Genomic DNA, 21227 nt, shown 5'->3' with positions numbered 1-21227 from the left:
CTCATGCTGAAGAGGTACAGTAGCTGGAGATGTGGCGACCAGATGTGCTTGGACCTAACACACTTCCCACAGGGTGTACTACCGCAAGAATCTGTCTGGACTTTTGGAAATGCCTGCACATCCAGTGGACAAGTGCTCTGAGGCCAAGCATAGCAAATGGCTTGAGCTAGTTTGTTACCAGCGCATCCACTGAGTCTAAATCTTGAACACAGAAACTCGGGTTCAGTTTTGGGACCAGGGCTTATGTCCCAAACAAGGCCCTGAATCTGACACTGTACTGTACAGTACACAAACACTGCAATTGCTTCCTTCTCTTCATGGTCAACCTCATAGTTGATGTAATAAAAATATTCCCACCATTTATGTCCTCCTCCAGCCAGAAGAGTGTTTTTAGTCAAGGGGTTTGATGGAAACATGCAAGTCAATCAGCCACTTTTCCTTTTGACCACCATGAGACAGGAGTTGTACAGTTTTACCCATTTTTGGCCAACTGGCATATGTATTTCATACTCTCATCTTATAGCTATTTCTAGTTTGTCTTTTGCTATAATCTCATATGTATTGGTTTGATTGAGCTTGTTAGACCTGTTCTGGGACTAGAGTCATTATCAGCTTTTAATACTGTAAAATCATATGTTGTTCTTCAGGTTTCCATCTTTCCTTCGCACAATGTAGGACTTAACCGTCTGGATAGAGGGGTGTGATATGACAGGTTCCCTGGATTATTTTACAAGTATCTTTGCAGACACTCAGAAACTAGGACAGCCCTACTATCTGATATATCCTCACAATATGTGTCAAAGCAAAATCACATCATCGCTGCATGCCTGCTCACAGTCACAACCAAGAGCAACATGTGTCACAGGTCAATCACCTGCATCTCTGTCACATCAACACCACTTTGGTGAGGGTTAGGAAAAGAGAGGGACATAATGATATAGGTGTGTCATATAAGAAAGTGGGCGTGTCATGTTGCCTCATCTTTCTGGCTTCAAAAAGGAAGACACATTTGCAGGTATTGATAAATAAAGGCTGGATGCTGGATCAAATAAAGATTTCTCTCGCTTCGTTCACTGCCATAAAGGGATTTTCCGGGGCGGAGTCTCATGGGGTGGGGGGCAGTGCCACCCTGGTGGGGGGCTGGCTTTGGCTCCTTGTCATCGAGCGAACAACAGCCAATCAGAAGCAGAGCGGGGCGTATCTTTGCCGAACGCCCCTCTTCCTCCCACTGTGTGCGTCAGACGTGAGTTGTTGAAAAAAAGAATTGTTATTGACTGAGGTCTGAAGTTGTCCCCTCTGAACACCAGGTGCTTGCACTGGAAAAATGTCTTCATTCTGTGCAAACGTTGCACCCATAGACTCCACACAGCAAAAGCAAGCTAACAGGTCTATGTCAGGGACAACGACTCATGCAACATTCAAATTCATTCAACCGCAGCGCTTTACCACCGCGGAGCCATGGAGCCCCGGGAACGGCTTTCCCTGTAGGACATTTCTGCGCATGCGCTGTGTCTACCTACAGTGTTTCCGTTCCGCGCCGCAGCTGCAGCTCTCAGCTTGGTGCTCTTCCTCCTGGCACAGCATCACATTTGTTCACCACAGAGCTGAGCAGAAACCGTGGTCCCCTTGAGAGTCCATGGCTTGTGCATGGACAGATGTCTGCCTAGCTTCTCCCGACGCCATTGTGGCATCCTTCATGGAATAACCTTAACGCTCCTGTAGCCGGTAAGTGCGTAACGTAAAGAAACGGTTGTTGTGCTGGAGCTTCTCAGTGGGTCATGGTGGCTAGCTGTCTAATGTACCTCCTTTATCCGGCCTTCTCCAGGAACGTGGCCGGCCACCTCCCCCAGGTTAGCTTTCACTAGCAACATTTCTGAGGTTCTTGAACAAGCTACCATACGTTACACCTAGCAACGTCTGAAGGGATCACACTGCAAAGCTAGCAAGAGTAGCAAATTAATAGTACTTGTGTAAAGCTCGGAGCTCGTTACAATGATACTGTGCGTGTAACAGGGTGTCATACTCCCAGCAACAACAACATCCCTATGGTCTTTAGCGACGCGTCCAGCATTAGCGAGCTAACGTAGCATTGGTTGTTCTGTGTATTTCCGAGCACTGGTTCTGTTAGTGAGCACTGTTGTGCTTATGTCTTGTTTGTAGTTGGTTGGGTTGCTTGCGTGGTGGCCGAGTTCGTCGACGTCTGCTCAAGTCAGATAATGCAAGCTGCACATACTGTGGGGCTTTCCTCCCCATTCATCTGGACTTCAATCGTACAGAGTTACAAGCTCACGTCTGTGCTGTGCTCTGATTTATAACTAATCGGGAAGTTTAGGACTCTTAATGCGTCCTGAATATAAAATGAAGAGGTCCAAACACCCCCTGAAGTGACTGACATCTGAATATTTCTACTCTAGGAAGTTCGTTCACAACATGTTGATGATCTGAAGCATGTATATTTCAGACCTTTCACAATAAAGTTTTCCTCATGCCTTGGCAGTGGATGGCTGCGAAACATGCACTGTGTAGTTTTGGAGAGGGAATCCAAACTCAGAATTAAAACGCTTTTCTGTATTAATGAGGGACCAACACTAACTCAGAAATATGTGTTTTTTTAATTCCATGACTGAATCAACAAGCTGTTCTCTGATGAAAATAAGATCCAAGAACACTGTTTTGAAGCTAGAAAGCTGGCAGGGTCTGCGAGATATAACCAAAGGGAATTGGTAGGAAATTGTGTTGTCCTTTCAGGTCAGGTTGTTTGTTCAGTCGTGAAAATGAAGAGTTTGTGTATTTGGTTTGTCTAGGTATGAAAGAAATCAGTCAGCTAAGGTCTTTTTCTTCAGATTTCTTCCCCAGTAGTACTCAGTGCACCTTTTAATGTTAAGTGTTATGAGCCGTGTCCTAAAGTAGTCATTACATGAGGGATGCATGATAGGGATTTCTGCCAGCTGATACTGACAGCTGATAATTTCACATTTTTATATTCAAAAACAGTTCCTAACCTGTAGTTTATGCACACCTAAGCATAAGCAATGCTTAGATGTAGTGAGCAAATATGGATGATTTAATACTCCACAGCTTTAATAAGATTTTTGTTTAGATATAGACCAACTCTCCTCTCTTGAAGAACATGTATCGCATTGTCTTCATCTGAAGCTGTAAAAAAACATCCATGCCAGGACTCTAGTCCACACCGTGAGACTCTATGCAGGTGCAGCAGTTTGACATCATGACCACAGTGGGCTGCTTTTCTTCTTCATCTACTCTGTGATCTTTATCAACAATCACAAACACAACTTTCAAGCCGCAAATCATCCATCTACTGTATTGAAGTATTTAGAGAGTTGTAGCGCTGGTCAGTGAAGGCACTTTAGCTTGATATTATTGGCAAGAAGACCACCACGATAAACAAAAAGCTGATGAGATTCATTTCCCAATCTCTCTCTCTCTCTCTCTCTCTCTCTCTCTCTCTCTCTCTCTCTCTCTCTCTCTCTCTCTCTCTCTCTCTCTCTTATTTTGTAAAGCATGTGAGAGGTAGAAACAGGCAGATGTGGCAAGTGACTCCAACAATGTGGACTGATACATTTGGTCAAATGAAAACAAATGTCTTTCATAAGTCAGACAAAAAGGTGTAAATCTGCAGCTGTGCTTTGTGCTGACCATGGGCAGGCAGGGCTCTATCTCTTCATGTTGCATTCCAGGGCATCCCTCAGGTGCTCTGTCGGGAGGATGCTGCAGCTGCAGCTCCCCTTACAAAGTATATAATATTGCATGGCAATTATGACACTCTACTTCATCATGACAGCTCGCCTTGAACCTTGCTCCTATATCTGTCGTAGCCGTAGAAAAACAATTTTGGAGAACAAAAAACCTAGCACCTACACTTGAATGTGCTTTCATCTGTCAATGCTGTGTCAGTCATTCTGTGAAAGGGGCTGTCAAATGTTTGTGGTCTCTTGGCTTTGTTTATAGTTGCGTGACACATCGCGGCATATCTTCCTCTGCGCAGAGGGTTGTGGGTCAGAATAGCCAGAAAAGCTTGCTGGATTGCATACTGCAAAATACAACCATATGGAATAGGACACCCTGGTATTTTTACATACTGCATTTTACATATTTTGTGTTGGGATATACTCAACTTTTTTCAGGCATTATAAATAGTAGGATAGTATGTTTATTGGAATGCAGGGTAATTTAGGGGCTCTATTAAAAGCATTTTTTTAGTTAAACCATGTTGGCTCAATCCCCACCTTAAAAATGTTTTGTTTATGTGTCAGTAGTAAAATAGAGATTAAAATTTAAAACTGGAAAATAAAAATTTTAGGCTGAAATATCTATATTTGCAAACTAGGGCTGTACAATTATCTAACACATAAAGCTACACTTTTCAATAGAGGTATGATGTGGGATAAACAGCATTTTAATGAAGTACTGTAGTGCTACAGAAATGCCATGGCCTACAAATCTGTCTGTATAAGAAAACACATTTTTTGGTACAGACAGACAATAAAAATTCCCACCAATTGTGATCACATTTCATACCATATCGTGCAGCCCTGTTGCAAACAATATGTACATTTTGATTGTCCATTTCCATGTGATGACATCATTTTGTGTATGTTGTGTGTGATTCACAGGAAACGTCCTTGCATGAATACATCACCTGCCTTGTGCGTGTGGCTGCCATGATGCTGGGGTTTCAGGGCAGTGCTTCCTCCTCCAAAGTGTATCGTTGTGTGGCATGTTCAGCCACCTTCACAGGATTGGCCTCCTTGCTGGTTCATCAAGCAAGCCATGCCAATGCACTCTCCAAGGTGTCCACCCCTCCACAGCCAAACATCAGCCCACATGAAAACCTGTTTGCAAGCACGAACTCATCCAGTGATCACCCCAGTGCACCGACACTTTTGCCTGAGAGCCCTTCACCTTCCTTTTATATTTGTGATTGTGGAGAGGAATTTCAGGACTTCAGTCTGATGCTGGAGCATAAGCGATCACATGTTTCTCAACTACAGTTAATGCCACCTCTGGATAATAATAGAGTTCTCTGTGGAACAGATAACGCTTTTCCCACCCAGCATTTATCATTCACTCCAACTGTAATCCAGCCTGATTTGGACCTTAGTTGCCCCTCTACCTCAAAATCCCCAGCTGTTGAACTAACCACATCAACAGACCATAAAGCAAATCTGAGGCTAAACGATGGTAATACCATCATAACCACTCAAGGTCAGTGTTCACTTCCTGAAAATGACAATGAGAAACAACTCCAGAACATGTCAGCCACAGCAGAGCAGATATCAGAGACTGCAGAGAATATGCATTCCAAAGGCAATAAGAAGTCTGTTGGAAATTGTGAGAATTTACCAAGAAAAAATGATCTAATGAAGTTGCTGGCATCAGCGTACATGACGCGCTTTACAGCTCCTCAGTCTCAGAATCAGAACAATGAAACCGTTACCCCCAAACAAGAAGTCATCCCTGTTGACATAACACCGAGAGCAAAAACTGAGGTGCCCCCAGTCCACGATCTCTCTATTGCACAGTTGAGGCGGCTGCTTGCAACACCCAGCGTAAAGACGAAATCTCCATCCATCAGCAGAGTTCTTGAGTCCAGTAAGAAGAAGGTGGTGTCTCTGACTAAGACTTTCTCACCTGTTGTCGTTCTTGAGACCCGTCAGAAACTCAAAGATCCTGGCATTAATGGCACATATGGAAGATATCAATGTGGCCGTTGTCGAAGGGTCTTTCAGAACTTGGACAAACTGACAGAGCATCATTTCTTGCACAAAAAAGAGAGGATTAAATGTTGCCGTCGCTGCAAACAGCTCATCATTGGGCGGATGCCTTTACCTGACAATCATGTGTGCCCTCAGTTAGGAAACAAAACCATACAGCTGTCTAACTCGTTCAAGAACAAGTTACCATTTGCACCAAAACTAGCACCATTCCATAGTCTAAACAACACTAGAAAAGTTTTCTTTTGTCCATTGTGCAAGCACACCTATGCGCGGAGGTGGAATCTCAAAAAGCACAAGTGCCAGGGCCCTCGGGCAGCCGTCCTTCAGCAGACCAACCCTTCCATTCAGAGAATGCTAATATTGAGATCAAACAGTAAATCCAAATCAGATGCAGATGTTACGGATGGATCTCTGAAAAGTGTTGGGGTGGGAACTGAAGTTACTGGTCGAATTAAGGTCGAGGTGACCTCTCCCTCTTCAGAGCCATCTGGAACGTCACAGTTGGCTTGGACTCGTCCTGCAAATAGCTTTGCACCATTCTACTCCAAATCCTCCACCGTGGAGCAGCACAAGGATGCTTCTCTTTGTGGGATGTCGCTGCAGCAAGGAGAAGAAAACAGCAGCTGGGATGCAACAGCAGTTGATGATGGAGAGGGTAATGAGGGGCAGTGGACGATGCCTTTGGATGATGAGACGGAGGTGCTTAGCTCGATAGAGAAAGCTGGTAACGGAATAGAGGTGGGGAAATCTCTGTCAGTCGTACATGCAGAGACTGCACCCTCTAGCCTGCGCTATTTTGTCAGAGATGGTGTAAAACGTTACCCTTGCAACAGGTGTCAGAAAACCTACAGTCGGCAATCTACTTTGAGGCGTCATCTACGATTGTGTGGGTTCAGGCCACGTGGCTCTGGGCCCGTAGCACAGAGTGACAGTCAGGGTGCCACCCCACTAAATGCCAACAACATGAGACCGATGTTTCCTTGTTCCGTCTGTGGGAAAACCTTTAACCGCAAAGATAATATGATGGTTCACAGAAACAAGTGCCAGCTGCAACAAACAATAACAGATGTGGATAGAGGAACTGCACAGCAGTCAGGCACTGTAACAGATTGTCAAACAAAGGAGGAGGATGGAGGCAACTGGGGCATCATGTCATTGCCATCGGTACTGCCAAGGAGGGTGACGTGTGAGTGTGGGGTAGGATTTACATCTCCAAGGCTTCTCCTGGAGCATCTGCAGAAGCATGCCCAGGAGTCATACACATGTCCGACCTGTGGAGAGACTGTTAATTCCTGGGCAGACTACGAAGTTCACCTGCAGATCCATATGCATCCTCATCACCAGCTGCTGAAGGGACTCCAACCACAACGGTCACAACCTCTGTTGCTTCGATTCCAGCAACAGCGACCTCCGCAGCAGCCGTCTCCGTCAGTGCATCAGCCTCCACAGAAGCAAACCGTCAGCAAAGAGCAGCCTCCAAATCCAGTTAAAAAGCAGCAGAGGATTGTGTGCACACGGTGTGGCAACACTTTCGCCACTCGCTGTTCTCTTCGAAGGCACCTGTCCTGGAATCGATGCAAAGGTGCGCGGGCTACAAACCCATCCACAAACCCGCCCAAAACATATCACTGTACCCACTGCAACTCTGACTTCCCCAACACAATCAGTCTTCTCTTTCACCAGAGAAGTGGGGCTTGCAAGCCTGCCATTAAGCCCGTACGCTGTCCTGTTTGTCTCCGCTGGTTTGGCACTGTGGACGGCTTACAGAAACATCTGCTTACTCACAAACAGTCTGAATCCTATCAGTGCGATGTGTGTCAGGGCAGATACCCGAACCTTAAATCACTCAAAAACCATCGCAGGAGGATTCATCGCATTATGGCTGGAGACACGAAGCCAAAAACACAAGAACAGCTGAGCACTTAATGACACTTTCAGTTTCTCTGAAAATGTCTTACATGGGAGTGGTGCATTTAAGAACGCTACAAATTTCTGTGTTTGCCAGTTGTAATTGACTTGTTTTTCTTATCTTTTTTTTTTTGTCTTTTTTTTTTGTTTGTTTTTAACTCCAGGAGTTATTCTGACAATGTACAGCCATTTAAGTTTCATTTTAATTTTTTCAAGCAACTCTGAGCGTGGGTTATAGTAGCTCGCCACTGTAACAAAAAAAACCATTGACAAACTGTAAATTTAAGTTGGTCATAATAATCACTTTATTACATAGCCTCATTAGCCTGTAAATGTTTGAGTATTTGTTAATCAAACTTTTATCACTGACATTGTTGTGATGTAGCTTGTTGTCTCTGGTGTTAATAAACTACCAGTATGTGAAACATGAACCTTACATCATTTTGTGTGATTGTGGGGTCTAATCAAGTCAGAAATGAGTTGGATTAACACAAGAGGATGTTATTTTAAACCTCATGTGAGAACTTTATTTAGGATGACACTCATAACAGTTGGATTGTGTTTCTACAGTAAAACCTGAAAGCAAGACAATAACCATCATGGTATTAATGTACAAAAATAACTAGGTCTTTTGTCCTGCCATTGAATGACTTAGATAATAGATCAATGATATAAGTGTTCAGAAAGTTATTTGATATCTTGACAAAACTTTATTGTTCATTTACTTCCAGAAGGATTACATTTGCAACTATTGCACACATTAATGATTTATGAGGGTAATTTGGTATGTTTGTCTTGTGAGTGGGGAGTATGCAAACTAATCAGTAATTTGTAGTGTTTGGGAAAATCATGCACTCAGGGGGTAGGCTTAATGTGTCAACTGGTTTGTGTTTGTTTATAAATATTCTGAATTATTCAATTCAAATATGACATTCATTGATATGGTAAGGGCTTTAAGGTGGGTCCTTTGTGATCATAGTTTGTAAGTTTGCCAGACAAATAATTTTAAGCCAGTCATGGGTCATAACAGCAATGCTTGTGGGTGTTTTTTAAGTAAGTTTACTGATATGATAATATTTTTTATATATATATTGTATTCTCAGGGAAATTACCTTCAACTAGATACATACATTAATTATTCTACATAAAACACTCATTTCTGGAGTCTTAATAAGGCAGGGAAACCCAGAAATAGTCACTGCCTATGTAATGTGCATATTAGGGGAAAAGGTATTATTACAAGAATGCTTAACACTGAGGAAAAAAAGGGCACAGCTATGAAAATCTGGAGTACAAACTGAGAGAAATGTGATTAAAATTCAGCAGTGTCAGTGTCAAGTCAGTTCTGGGCTTTTCATTTTGTGTGCCCATGGAAAAAAACTGTACAATTAACTAGTAGCTGTGTGTTTCAATATACACCATCTGCTTATGTTTATTAACTTAATACTTAATATTATATATTAACTAATTTTGTGTGATCATGTTTTAAATTGACTGATGAACAGAAATCACAATCAGGTTTATTGCCCAATGTAGGTTTTCACATGTAAGGAATCTGTCTTGGTATCAGTGCATGACAATGAACACAGTGAGAGAAAATATAGGGTTTTATTTTTAATTAAATGAGGATAGGATGAGTAAATACTTGGTAAAATGTAAATAATGGTGGAAAGATGATCCATAAATGTCCTTTCATGGAATGTATTGAGGTTTTACATTAATGAAACTTTGCAGTGTCCCTGCGAGATACAAGTCACCATTAGTGTATCTGGCCTTGTTTATAAGACCAGCTGCAGTCAGTAAGAGACTATTTGTGATATAGGGTTTGTGTCCTGATGGCGCACAGCCTTTCACCAGGGTGGGAATATATCAAAAAGGTTTGTCTTGTGTGGGAGGGGTCGGCCACAATCCTCCCTGCACCCCTCAGGGACCTGGAGGTGTACAGGTCCAGGAGGGATAGCAGATTGCAGCCAGTCACCACCTCAGCGGAGCAAATTATACACTGCAGCCTTCCCTTGTGATGGCAGTGGCAGCACCACACCAGATGGTGTAAGAGGAGGAGAGGGTGGACTCAACGGTGATTGAGTCAGCGGGCACCATCATTAAGTTTGGGGGGGTTGAACAGCAATAGTCAGGTTTCCTCTCCCTGTTGTTGCACTCTGGGGCCAACAGTGCTCGGTGGCCGTTAAAAGTCTGTCTTCTTCTTCCTCAAGGTCAGAATGAATGAGCTCAACGAATGAGTCAACATGACACCAGAGACGATCTGAATCGCATGAACATCTTTGGTAAACATCTTATATTTTAGTGACGAGTGAGCGAAGGTCTGTTCTTCAAGCGAGGAAGTGGACCTCCTGGGGTTGAGACTGTTTTTGTCAGGGAGCTGATGCTAGTGTCACTGAACTGTCTGTTTAATTGGGACAGACATTCAGCCACTTATAGACCACAGTCGCAGCGTAAAAGGTGACCTCCAGTCTATAGGTGTCAGTATAGCGAGGCGAATCCCTGGACATTTGGCCGTCGATGCGCGCCATCCGTAGAAGAAGAGGATGGGTCTTTCCTCCGTTTTTTTTTTATGTGCTCTGGCTAACAGGCTAGCCGCTACCTGCCCGTCCAAATTACCGGCAAGTTAGTCCGATTCTGAATGTCTCACAAAAGGACAATCAACGAGCGGTTCGCGTTCTTTTGCAAGTACATGCCGGGATATTGACACGGCGGGACTTTGGTTTAAATGTGAAGGTAAGCCAACGTTATTGTCCCTGAGCCAGCTAGCAGAGGCTAACGTTAGCATTGTAGGTTTGCAGCGCTAGCGATTCAAGCGCGCGTTCAACAAAATAAATTGTTAAACGCAACTAAAACAACGGGTTTTTTAAACAAATAGTTGAGTAGAAAAACAGTGTTACAAGTGTGCCACAGTAATATATGGAGATGCGACTTCGTGGTGTGTAATTCACAACCTGCGAGCGCTGTGGCAGGAAAAATTGTGTAAAGAGTTCATTAGATCGTCTCAGAAGTTTGGTGTCGCTTATTCAGAGACGAGCGAATGACGATGAACGTTCAAATGAAGCCCTGAGCGATTCTGGAAATATAAAGTCTCCCCGTGACTCGGCACGTAGTTAGTTTATTGTGCAGCATGTAGCTGTTAGCATACCTAGCTCCTCTGGGTAAGGTAGCACCGGCCACCATTAAACAATGAACTGCGTTGAGAATGTGGCCGTTGCAGTTGTTTTCTGTTTGCATTGACTCTTAACACCTGTCTTCAGCAGGTTAGGAGCTCTACGGGGGGTCCACATCGTCAGTGAGCACATCCACAGCATGATCATGGCGACTGGGAGGTTTAAGCTGCAAAATGTCATGGACGATGGCCTGAGCAGAGACTTGATGGATGCTGGTCGGTTTTGCTTCAGCTGTGAGCAGATCTTTGCAAATCGGAAGTGCCTGGAGGAACATGTGTGTTCTGCTGCAAGTTTCATATGCTCCTGTGGAACGGAGTTTACTGAATACACAGACATGGAGGAGCACAGCACAACACATGAACCTGGGCACCAGGTGCTGGATCATGAAACAATAAGGAAGCGCAGATATGAGAAGCGCATGGAGGAGGAGAGGCAGCTGAAAAGACTGCAGACAGGTGAGGTTGTGTGGAAGGCACCTAAAATGGACAATGTGGCATCAATTTCATTGCCAGTGAAGCCTAAGTTCCAAGTTTCCATGCAGTCTGCATCGATTCCACAAGTGCCTGAATCGTACCCCTCGCCGTCACAAGAACCTTTCCCAAATCCTTTTTCCTCTTCACCAGACATGAAGAATATTTTTGCAAATGTAGGAGCGCCAACAGTGGATCTTTGGACACTTTACCAGCCAGTTGTGTTAATTAAAACGGTTCGCAAATTCAACAAGAAAAGGCCTTACACTTGTGGTAAATGTGGGCAGGGTTTTATGACAAAGACCTCTCTCATATCCCATCACAGCTCCCATGTCACAGATAAAGTTTCTGGTTGTATAGGATGCGGGCTGCTGCTCTCCAGCAAGAAGTTAGTGCCTCGCTTCCATGTTTGTAACTCACCCAACAATGCTACTAAATTCAGAATCATCACTGCAGATCCATTGAAGCCAAATCCAGCACAGAGTCAGAAGCCAAGAGTGTGGGATCCTCAGACTACTGCCTTTCTACAGGCGAAAAGCCAGAATCAAAGTGTACCGAATAAAGTCAGTCAGGTATCTTGTGTCACTTCAACCCTGCCGTTGAAAAATCAGAATATCACAACATACAATCGAAACAATCAGGGGATCAGTGTTGCTCTGTCCCGGCAGTCAAAGAGCCCAAGTCCCATTTCGTCCAAATTCCATGGCACCACCTCCTTTCTACAGAAGAGCCACAGTCCAAGTCCTATTAGATCTTATGAAAGCAGCCAGGGACTTCCTGTCGCTCTCTCTGGGACATCCATAAAGTCTGCATCAGGTTTAGCAAGCAAACCAACAAAGACGCCCTCTGCATCGAATGGATTCACATGTCGAGTGTGTCATATTTCTTTTGATTCTGCTCATCTGCTTCAGAGGCACAAGTGCGCCAAAGCACAGGAGTTTATGGCACAGCATGGGCGTGCTGGCAAGCAGCAATTAAAAATAAGGAGCGTGACACCAATGGTGAGCTCAAATTTCACTCAGGTGAATGGTGAAAGAAAGCTTGGTGCTCCAGCTTCTGGAAACATCAAGAAGAACCAAATCATGGCCGTCACTTTGGACAAAGGGCAAGGGGCGGCTCCTGCGAATGGGAAAATAGGAGCAGACCTAGAAGATGATTGTTACATTGTTGAAAGTGGACCAGACAAACCTGCTGAGATGATTTACCAAGTAACCTCCTCTGTCCCTATCAAGACTTGACAATATTAGAGAGATGCATCCAGTTTGCATGTCACATTTTATGTTGATAATGGACCAAGTGCTTAAAGATAGTAGTTTCCTGGTTGAAAACATCTACTTGTTTAAGTTCATCGCACAGGAACGTAATGCCCCCCCAAACTATGCTCGAAGCTAGAGACATTAAGAGAGTTGTGAAAATGAACACGCATTTCTTTATGCTGGGTTAGGGTTAGGGTTAAAATTTCTTTTTATCTGTAAACAGCCCAATATTGACTTTCCAAAAGTCTAAAGTAGTCTCCCTACAACTGTTATAAAACATGTAAATTTAATAAAGTTTTATTGAAATGTATGTGCATGGTTTACCCATGTTTGGTTGGATAACCAGGTACTGTATTGTAGTTGGTTTTTTTTTAAATATGTTTTTAGTATGACCAGAATGTGTTGTGAGGATGTGGGAGATGGGCCACAGTACCATGCGTGTTCTCTCCAGCTTTGTCAGACTGCAAGAGTACAGTATATGTTGTATTAAACTATATTTTCAAACTTTGTGTGTGTGTTCATGCGATAATATAGCATGTTGTGTTGACAACAAGGTAAATCATATGATAAATGGACTGAATGTAAAGACCTTTTTAACCTCAGATATACTGTTTTACATTTCATGTGGACTTCCAACTGTCAGTCTACTTAAGTATGGTTCATGGTGTCTGACAATTTAAAAAAAAAAAAAAAAATTATATTAGAATCCTAAATTGAAGATGCAGGAATACAAAAATGCATAAGAAAAGATCAACAGCAGGTGGGGAAAAAATGGCATTGTGGCCTTAAAATCATGTTCATGGGCACATTTCCGCATATAACCAATATTTAAACTAAATGAAAAATGCAAGGAGTGTATAATTTAATAGTTTTTCAAGTTGCTAACTGAGAGTTCTTACATTTTTTTTGTCTTTGGTGTCAAATTTCTTTAGTTTTCTTGCATCTTTACTCGGTTTCTGATAATCCAAGCCCTTTTTTCAGTCAGAAGTCTTTTTTGTGGCCTCCAGCAGAGGGGGCCATTTCAAATTAAAAATAGGCACTGTTGTGCGTCCACTAATGATGAGGTAATATCCAGAAGCGTGAATGCGGCGTTCAGGTGCTGTTTGTGTATTAGTGTTGGTAAATTATATTTTAAATGTGAGTTTCTACTTCATTGACTTATTTGTGAACTATTTAAAACATTCTGGGTTTTTCTATCAGGATTTAATATATACAGTTCTGCTGACCTGTTGCAGGTGGTAAATAAGAGAGACACCTTTATATGGTACACATACAGTTACATCAAAGCTTCATCAGCCATTGTAGAGAGCATGAAATTATTTTGGTTTCATAATACAGTGTAAACATACATGTGAATAATTTACTCTTACCTGTATTTTTGATACTAAAGTACTAAATCAGATAGCAAATACTTTTTTTTTTAAACCAAAGTATTATTTTAATACAAATATTTTCTTTTACTCTGGTGCTTGAGCAGATCTATCTGGTGAACTTGCCATCCTGTGTGAGCATTAAAACGGCCACCTACTGAAATTGGAAGCAAACTAAAGTTACTTCTACACAGCAACCTGTGATACCCAAACTTCCTACAGCGCCTGAAGTGTGCACTGTGTGAGCTGGCCGCGGCGTGATTGACGCTGTCGGGCTGCTTTGTGCGTGGATGTCCAGATGCTCACTGCTGCAAACTGCCCCGAGAGGAAGAGAAAGCCGGCTCGACACTCACAGCTCAGCTCCCAGACAATTGCACGCTTATAGGGGGGGGGGAAAAAACGAAAGGAAAAAAAGTGCAAAGCAGCCACGTAACGACAGAGCATATGTTAGCTTTGAGCTAGCTAGTACTAGCTAGTTGAGCAACGGTCAGTGCATGGCTACGCAGAGACCAGTGTTGACTCTCTCCCACGCAGGCAAGCAGTTTGTGTTTACTACTGCACATTACATTTTGTTACCGGTGCTGGGAAGTGATATCCATAAGTGTTCAATTAACTATAAAAGGAAGGTATAAAATGAACTGACAGTGTAGATAGCGGTTAGGTTCGTGTGGCCTGTAACGGTAAAATAACCGGAGCTAGCAATCTGGCCTAGCAAAAGATAACGCCTACATTGTTAGTAATGCTGTTGTTGAATGTTTGCCTTTTGATGTCAAGTGTTAGCAGGATGCTGAAGCTAACAGGTCGCTAATAACCAAGTGTGTGAAAATGCGCATTAAGTGACCGACGGGAAGCGGTTTTTGTCCCCGAGTTTATGTGTGAGCTTTGTTAATTACAATCTAAAGCCATTTGCCCCTGGGTGCATGAGAAAGACTCCCATCAGAAGAGTCCGTCCGTGAGAGGAGAGCTAACAATAGCTAACACCGTCTTATCTATACAGATGTGTCACTTGCATCAAACGAGCTTTCCAACCTGCACAGCATTCTTTGAGTCTTGGTTTTGAGTTCCTTTCCCGGGTTCAGAGGTTGTACACTGGCTGTCTCATTTTCTATCTGTAATGGACATGGATGGGAAAGTATCAGATGTTTCAGTTGAGGAAAATCAGCAGTACTGCAATGTGAAACTCGATTTCTTGCCAAACGTAATCACTATGTAGGACAGATCCCTCCGAGTGTCGTGCGGCTTTAATCCAACACATGGTAACTGTGGGTTCACAGTATCTTATCACACCAGTATTACTAATGCCTTATCATCTAAGCAGTAGGCTGTTCGATGCTGTAGTTGGTGGTGATGGAGCTCCCTTTATATAGTTTGGATAATTCTAGAATGATGCATTGTAAGTAATAAGATACTCACTTTTTTTCCTCTGAAAAATGTTTGCCAGTATTTAAAAACTACTATAGTAAAAATTTCTGAAAAATTGTGAAACTTTAGGTGTCTATCTGGACAAAAGAAGCAATTTGAAGACATCATTTTGGCCTCTGGGAAACTGTGATGAGCATTTTTAACAAATTGTCAACATTATACAGACTTAATTTCAAGTGATTAATTGTGGAAAAAATAGGCAGATTAATCAATGTCAAAAACAATTGATAGTTGCCCCCTTAATTGCTTCCTTTCGACCAAGTTTTGATTGGGAAACTGGCTAAGTGATGCATGTTAATCAAGCATACGTTTGCTGTTGGATTAAATGTTGTTGTTTAATCCACAGACTCTTGACATGGGGAGTAAAATGTCCTTCGGCAGAGGAAGCAGTGACCAAAATACTGTCTCTGAGTTAACTTCTGCGGCATCACTTCCGTGCAATTCTGTTCACACCCCTTCGGACTGCAAGCAGGTAGCCAGAGAAAAGAGAAATATAGAGATACCGGCCCAAAACTAATGCCGTCTTTGAACAGCATTTCTTTAAAGCTATTTCTAACTAGCTAAAGCATGCGTGCATTTCTGTTTAAGAACTCCTCAACCTGTGAGCTTATTTATGGACTTTCGTTGCATCGTTTTTGAAATGTTTTGGAACATGTAGTGTGTATTGCGTTCTGGCTATTCAACAGTCATTCCCACCCAAATCATATTTCGCAGTATCTGTCAAAATAATTGCATGACATTTTATTTTACGATACCATGCATGCAGCCCGAAAATGCATCATGTTTTTTATATGCCTTTATTTTTGTACTATTTTAAGAGACTTGCGCAACAAATACCATTACCACACTTATGACAAATAGAGTTTCTTTCCTCCACAGATACCTGAAGACAAGAGATGTGCTGAGGAAGATCAGGACCCCAGATGGGAAAAGGAAGTGAAGGAAACAGAGGGAACTCAACCTGCACCTGAATCCTATTCTTTGGGGCATGCAGAATCTGATGGCCCTGTTCACTCTGAAACAGTGGCTGGAACAAATTGCCAAGACAGTGAGCACGTATTGCCACCGGTAGGGATGGAAGGAGAATCTCAAATGACATCTGCAAGCCTGTGCAGCTCTACGACAGACTGTCATGGACAGCCTGTTGATGGCCGCAGAAAACGTGGGCGCCCCCGTAAAGTAAAAACCTTGTTGACTGATGACAAAGAGTCGGCTGGTCTTAACGCCGTTCAGCATAAGGAGATCAGCACGACAATACCCCCGCCAACATGCTTAGCGAACCATAGCAGTGATAATGTGCCTAACAATGTAGATGGTCCCTTAATCAATGCTTCACCTCACAATGAGGGTGTTCCTGTGCTGCCAAAAAGGAGAAGAGGAAGACCAAAAAAATCTGAAATTGAAGCTTTTAAAGCTATGGTTGCTTCTGCTAATGCTAATAAGTTTAGCAATTGTTCTTGGAGACTGAGAAGCAGAAGTGAACAACAACCTTCAACACAGGATGGAAAGACTGAATTTGATAGCAAGGAAGACCCCAAGCAGGCTGAAATCATGTCTCAGCACAGTAATGAGACATTATGCCTTCTGGGTTTTAAAAGAAGAAGGGCTAAACCGGCTAATCAGCAAGTTCCAGCAAAAGTTTCCAGACTGGATGTTTCCCAGGAGGCCTCGTCAGTGTTGAGAAATGACACAGGCTGTGGGGAGAGAGCAGAGACGAATAAGCAGGTGGAGCTGAACATGGACAAACAAGACACTGATACAGATGGAAAGAATGATCAACTCTCTCTACAGTCTGTAAACGGACAGGAGCAGCCAACAGAGTTAAAGGAAGGTGAACTGACACAAATACAAATTAGCTCCCAGCCAGTTGCCGAGCCTGAAGTTATTCCTCCAGAGTGTTTGAACAGTTTAAACCTAGTTAGCCCTGCTCAGAATGATGACCCTAAAATACAGCCGTCAGGTCAAATGAATGGCAGTGAAGAGTCCCAATCAAAAACCAGTCTTGAATCTCCAAAGAACACAGACTTGCAGAATAAGGAGCCTACCAGCACAGATATCATAACATTCTCTGAAAAAAAACAACCTGAAACTGCTGAGGTCCTCCCTGCTGTCAAAGATGAAGATATAGAGATTGAGCTGGATCATTTAAAACCTCTGTCAGAGTCTAATAGTCCTCCATCTTTACAGTATAACAGTAACACCCCAGTTACATCTGAGGGTCCACAGGGTCAGCGAAGTGTTTTCAGGCGTAAGCGAGGCGGCAAGAGAAGGAGGAGAATAAGTAGTGTTCCTTTACAGAAAGTACATCCTGTAGAGGGCCATGAAGGCAACGCTGACACTCAGCAAAAAACAGACTGTGCTGACGCAACACAGGAGGGCAACTTAAATGACAATGTGAATATCGTCTACACTAAGAAAGGGGGAAGAAATTTGTTGAAATGTGGTTACTGTGATCAAACATTTAGATTTCTGTCCCAGTTCATCATCCATCAACGCGTTCACACAGGAGAAAGACCTTTCAAATGCCCTGAATGTGGCAAAGGTTTTAGCAAAAATTCAAACTTAAATCTTCATCTCAAGACACACAGAAAGAGCAACATATACCAGAAATGTCAGTTTTGCAAGATCAAATTCTCTTGCTCTGAGTACGCCTCCCATATGAAGATGCATGAACAGGTGCCAGTACAGGACTTTGAAAACAACATCTCTGAAAAACACAGCATAGAAAACTACGTTGAAAACACTCAACACACTCAACGTCATCGAACGGTTTCCCCAGAAAAGAAGGAGAGAAAAGAGTGCCAGTACTGTGGTAAAACATTTCGGTTTCAGTCTGCCCTTGTACGACACGTGCGTGTCCACACCGGAGAGAAGCCTTACAAATGCGATATATGTGGCAAAGCTTTCGGTCAGGCCTATTTCCTCCGTGTTCACGAGCTGACGCACTGGTCCGTGAAGCGCTACAACTGCACACGTTGTGAAAAGTCATTCACTCATTATAGCAATGCAAAAAATCACACTTGTAGACCTTCAGAAGGTGGTGATGATTTACACGGCAGCAGACGCGTAAGGCCTTCGCTAACGTATACGTGCCACATCTGCAAGAACATTTTTGACCATCTACAGGAGTTCAACAGCCACATGAGAGACCACACTGGTGCAAAACTTTATCGCTGCTTGTATTGTGACAAGCTGTTTGGCGTACTGGCTGAATTTAGCTCCCATCGCTCTCAGTGCATTGGGGTGAGAAACGCCTCCAGCTCTGAGATCAAAGATGAAGAGACCATGTCATTAATAAATTACACAGTGCCTGCACTTAGGTGTTCATCAGGACAGAACTCAACTTCTCCCATCTCCACCGCAAATTGTGAAAAACCGAAAAAAACATCGCAAACCAGCCGCAAGAAGCGCTCGGGGAACTTGAATAAACCGTTCCAGTCGACTGTCATACCGGCTCACCCTCTCTCACACCTTGTGTCAAAGCTAAACAAACTAGATACCCGTTCAGATCCCAGGAAGTATTTATGTCCGAGCTGTGGGCGGCTGTTCAGACACATGGGAAGACTGCGAGCCCACATGCTCACTCACGCGCGAGGTCAAAGTTACACCTGTGCCTGTTGTGGAAAGACTCTAGAAAGCTGGAAGAAACTGTGGCATCATCAGAGAGTCCATCGACAGAGACGCGGTCGCTTCACTTGTCCTCGGTGCGGGCAGGGTTTTCGTTTTGTAGAGCCATACAAGAAACACATGAGCGAGCACCCTGACTTCGAGTGGATTCAGGTCAGGCCCAAGAAAATGTTTTTGCCTTATCAGTGTGAGCAGTGCAGAAGCAGTTTTAAGACTCTGGATTTGCTGTTCAGCCACCAGCTTTGTCATTCCTCAGCACAAGACGTGCTGAAGGACTCTGATTTTGATTTATCCACAGATGACCTAACCCCACAGCCTAACAAGAACATGTTTAGCCCTCCCACGAACAACCACATGGTGACTTTATGTCTCGAACCCGAGAAAAGCAACTCTCACCCGAGCCCTTTATCCAAATATTCAGACCCAGTTCCTCAAGGGTCGCCTTTAGCCCCCATGATTTCCCTTGTCCACAACCAGGGTCATGATTTGAGTAAAATATCGCATTGCCCAGGCAGCACACACCCGATCCAAGATAGAGAGGTCAAATGTGATAAAATAAATGAAAGTACACTTGGAAAACCCATTACCCACTCGCAAACTGTGAAAAGGCACGTCACTAAAATGCCTAGCCTGTCAAATGGAGGGTCTTCAAATGTGGTTAGGTGTGCTGTGTGTAATAAAGCATTTGCTGCCATTTCAGAACTTTATCAACATTATTTGCAGCATGCAAGAGGCCAAGTGTAAGGAGTGGAGAATTTGTGCCCCTTCTACATGTACTTCAGCTGTTTTCATCAACACAGGGCTCCTGTAGTCTGAGAACAGAACATGTAGAAACATTGCTCGACACTCACCTGTGTCTCATAGGATTTGGAAGATTTGACAACAGTCATATCTTCAACCACTCGCATGTCAGTTTTCAGATTGCAAGTGAACACAATTCACAAAGTATTAGTTGTTTTCAAGGACTTACTGTTTTCAAGGACGTTCATTAGAGAACTTGAGGTAGAAGCCACTATCTTTTATGTAGTGTCTGCAATTACATGTCTGTCTTATCAGAGAGAAAAGAAGAGATAGATAGGATGTTTTAAAATTGATACAAGTCGTGCCAAACTGGACTGCAAGGCCTCATCAGCCCAAATATTTAGTACTTTTAGTGCATTCATATCGAACCAGAAGCAGCCCTGGGACAATGTAACCAACGAAGCAAAGTAAAGACATACTGCTGTGTGTAAATTAATATTGAATTATAATTATGGAAAATAAGTACAATAATTTGCAAGTAAAAAAACACCTTTGTCTGAATTACAAACAAATTGACATTTTTTGTCCGTACTTGTTTACTCTGCAATCTCTTGGCAATTTTATGTCTACACATTCAGCACACTGGGATCAGAGGGTTGAACAAATTCATTTATAAACTATTTATGTGAAAGAACTGACAAAGATTTTTTTGTGTGTGTGCAGATACTTCATCCACATTTGATAACACATCTCAATACTGAACAGGACGACCAATTAATTATCTGTATAGTTTTACAAATTTCAAACGGTCTCACCTCATCTTGATATCTCTTTGTGTATTTCAAGTCATGCAGGTTGTTTCTTGATGTATGAAAGTGATGCTGTTCCTCAAAAGGTTTCAGAGGAAGTGCTCTCTTGACTGACTTTGTTTTGTTCTGGTCTCCAACAAAAGATGTGTATCAGCATTTTGTATTTAAGATTTTAAAGTGAATATTGGCTTTTCTCACGCACATGTTTGTCAAAGAGTTACCTCTTTTTGTGGATTTATGTGTAATATGATGGTTGAAATCAACTTAATTTTCCTCTTCAACAAAACAAACAAAAAAAAAAACAGCTGACAAACGCACATTTCCCACCTGTAACACTAAGTGCAACAGGAGTGTGGTTGAACATCCGTAACTGTTTACTTCTTTTTGAAGAACTGCATTTTCATGCTTCAGTGTCAGGCTTGATTTTGGTGCAATCATGAAATAATTACACTTCAAAAGACATTTTCCATGTGGACACCCTGCTTTGTTGTAAATGACTTTATGCTATAGTTTGTCTTAAAACCAATAAAGGTCACTTTTGTATGCATTCGTGATTGTGTCAGTAATTTTTGAGTCACAATGTGTGCGTACATGTGAATAGATTTTATGCAACATTTGAATGTGGATAGATGTTGAAGCTGGTAAAGTAGGTTTAACTACTTTACATAACCAATATGTTTGATAGCTTGTACATTTCCCCACCCGCTTAA

The 21227-nt window shown here is 42.7% G+C and overlaps 3 protein-coding genes across 5 annotated transcripts; all 3 read left to right on the top strand.

The window, feature by feature from the left end:
* Window positions 1-1534: 1534 nt before the first annotated feature.
* On the top strand, window positions 1535-8080 carry im:7147486 (zinc finger protein 865). Its single transcript, XM_037073791.1, has 2 exons — window positions 1535-1725; window positions 4638-8080. The coding sequence occupies exon 2, from the start codon at window positions 4686-4688 to the stop codon at window positions 7665-7667; it is 2982 nt and encodes a 993-aa protein (XP_036929686.1). The 5' UTR covers window positions 1535-1725; window positions 4638-4685; the 3' UTR covers window positions 7668-8080.
* Window positions 8081-10138: 2058 nt separating this feature from the next.
* LOC119005821 lies at window positions 10139-13409 on the top strand. 2 transcript variants are annotated; one of them, XM_037073827.1, is made up of 2 exons: window positions 10139-10385; window positions 10913-13409. In XM_037073827.1, exon 2 carries the CDS (start codon window positions 10962-10964, stop codon window positions 12528-12530), a length of 1569 nt encoding a protein of 522 aa, XP_036929722.1. In that variant the 5' UTR covers window positions 10139-10385; window positions 10913-10961; the 3' UTR covers window positions 12531-13409. The 2 variants fall into 2 exon arrangements, with proteins under 2 accessions (XP_036929722.1, XP_036929723.1); XM_037073828.1 differs by having other exon boundaries at window positions 10910-13409.
* Window positions 13410-14147: 738 nt separating this feature from the next.
* si:dkeyp-84f3.9 (zinc finger protein 91) lies at window positions 14148-21067 on the top strand. Of its 2 annotated transcripts, none has more exons than XM_037073787.1 (3): window positions 14148-14452; window positions 15687-15812; window positions 16220-21067. In XM_037073787.1, the coding sequence occupies exons 2-3, from the start codon at window positions 15696-15698 to the stop codon at window positions 19709-19711; spliced, it is 3609 nt and encodes a 1202-aa protein (XP_036929682.1). In that variant the 5' UTR covers window positions 14148-14452; window positions 15687-15695; the 3' UTR covers window positions 19712-21067. The 2 variants fall into 2 exon arrangements, with proteins under 2 accessions (XP_036929682.1, XP_036929683.1); XM_037073788.1 differs by lacking the exon at window positions 14148-14452 and adding an exon at window positions 14500-15311.
* The last annotated feature ends 160 nt before the right edge of the window (window positions 21068-21227 follow it).

The sequence above is a fragment of the Acanthopagrus latus genome, chromosome 17, assembly GCF_904848185.1.
Source record: "Acanthopagrus latus isolate v.2019 chromosome 17, fAcaLat1.1, whole genome shotgun sequence".
NCBI classification, from domain to species: Eukaryota; Metazoa; Chordata; class Actinopteri; order Spariformes; family Sparidae; genus Acanthopagrus; species Acanthopagrus latus.
Note: the sequence above shows the minus strand (reverse complement) of the source record. Positions and strands in the feature narration are given on the sequence as shown.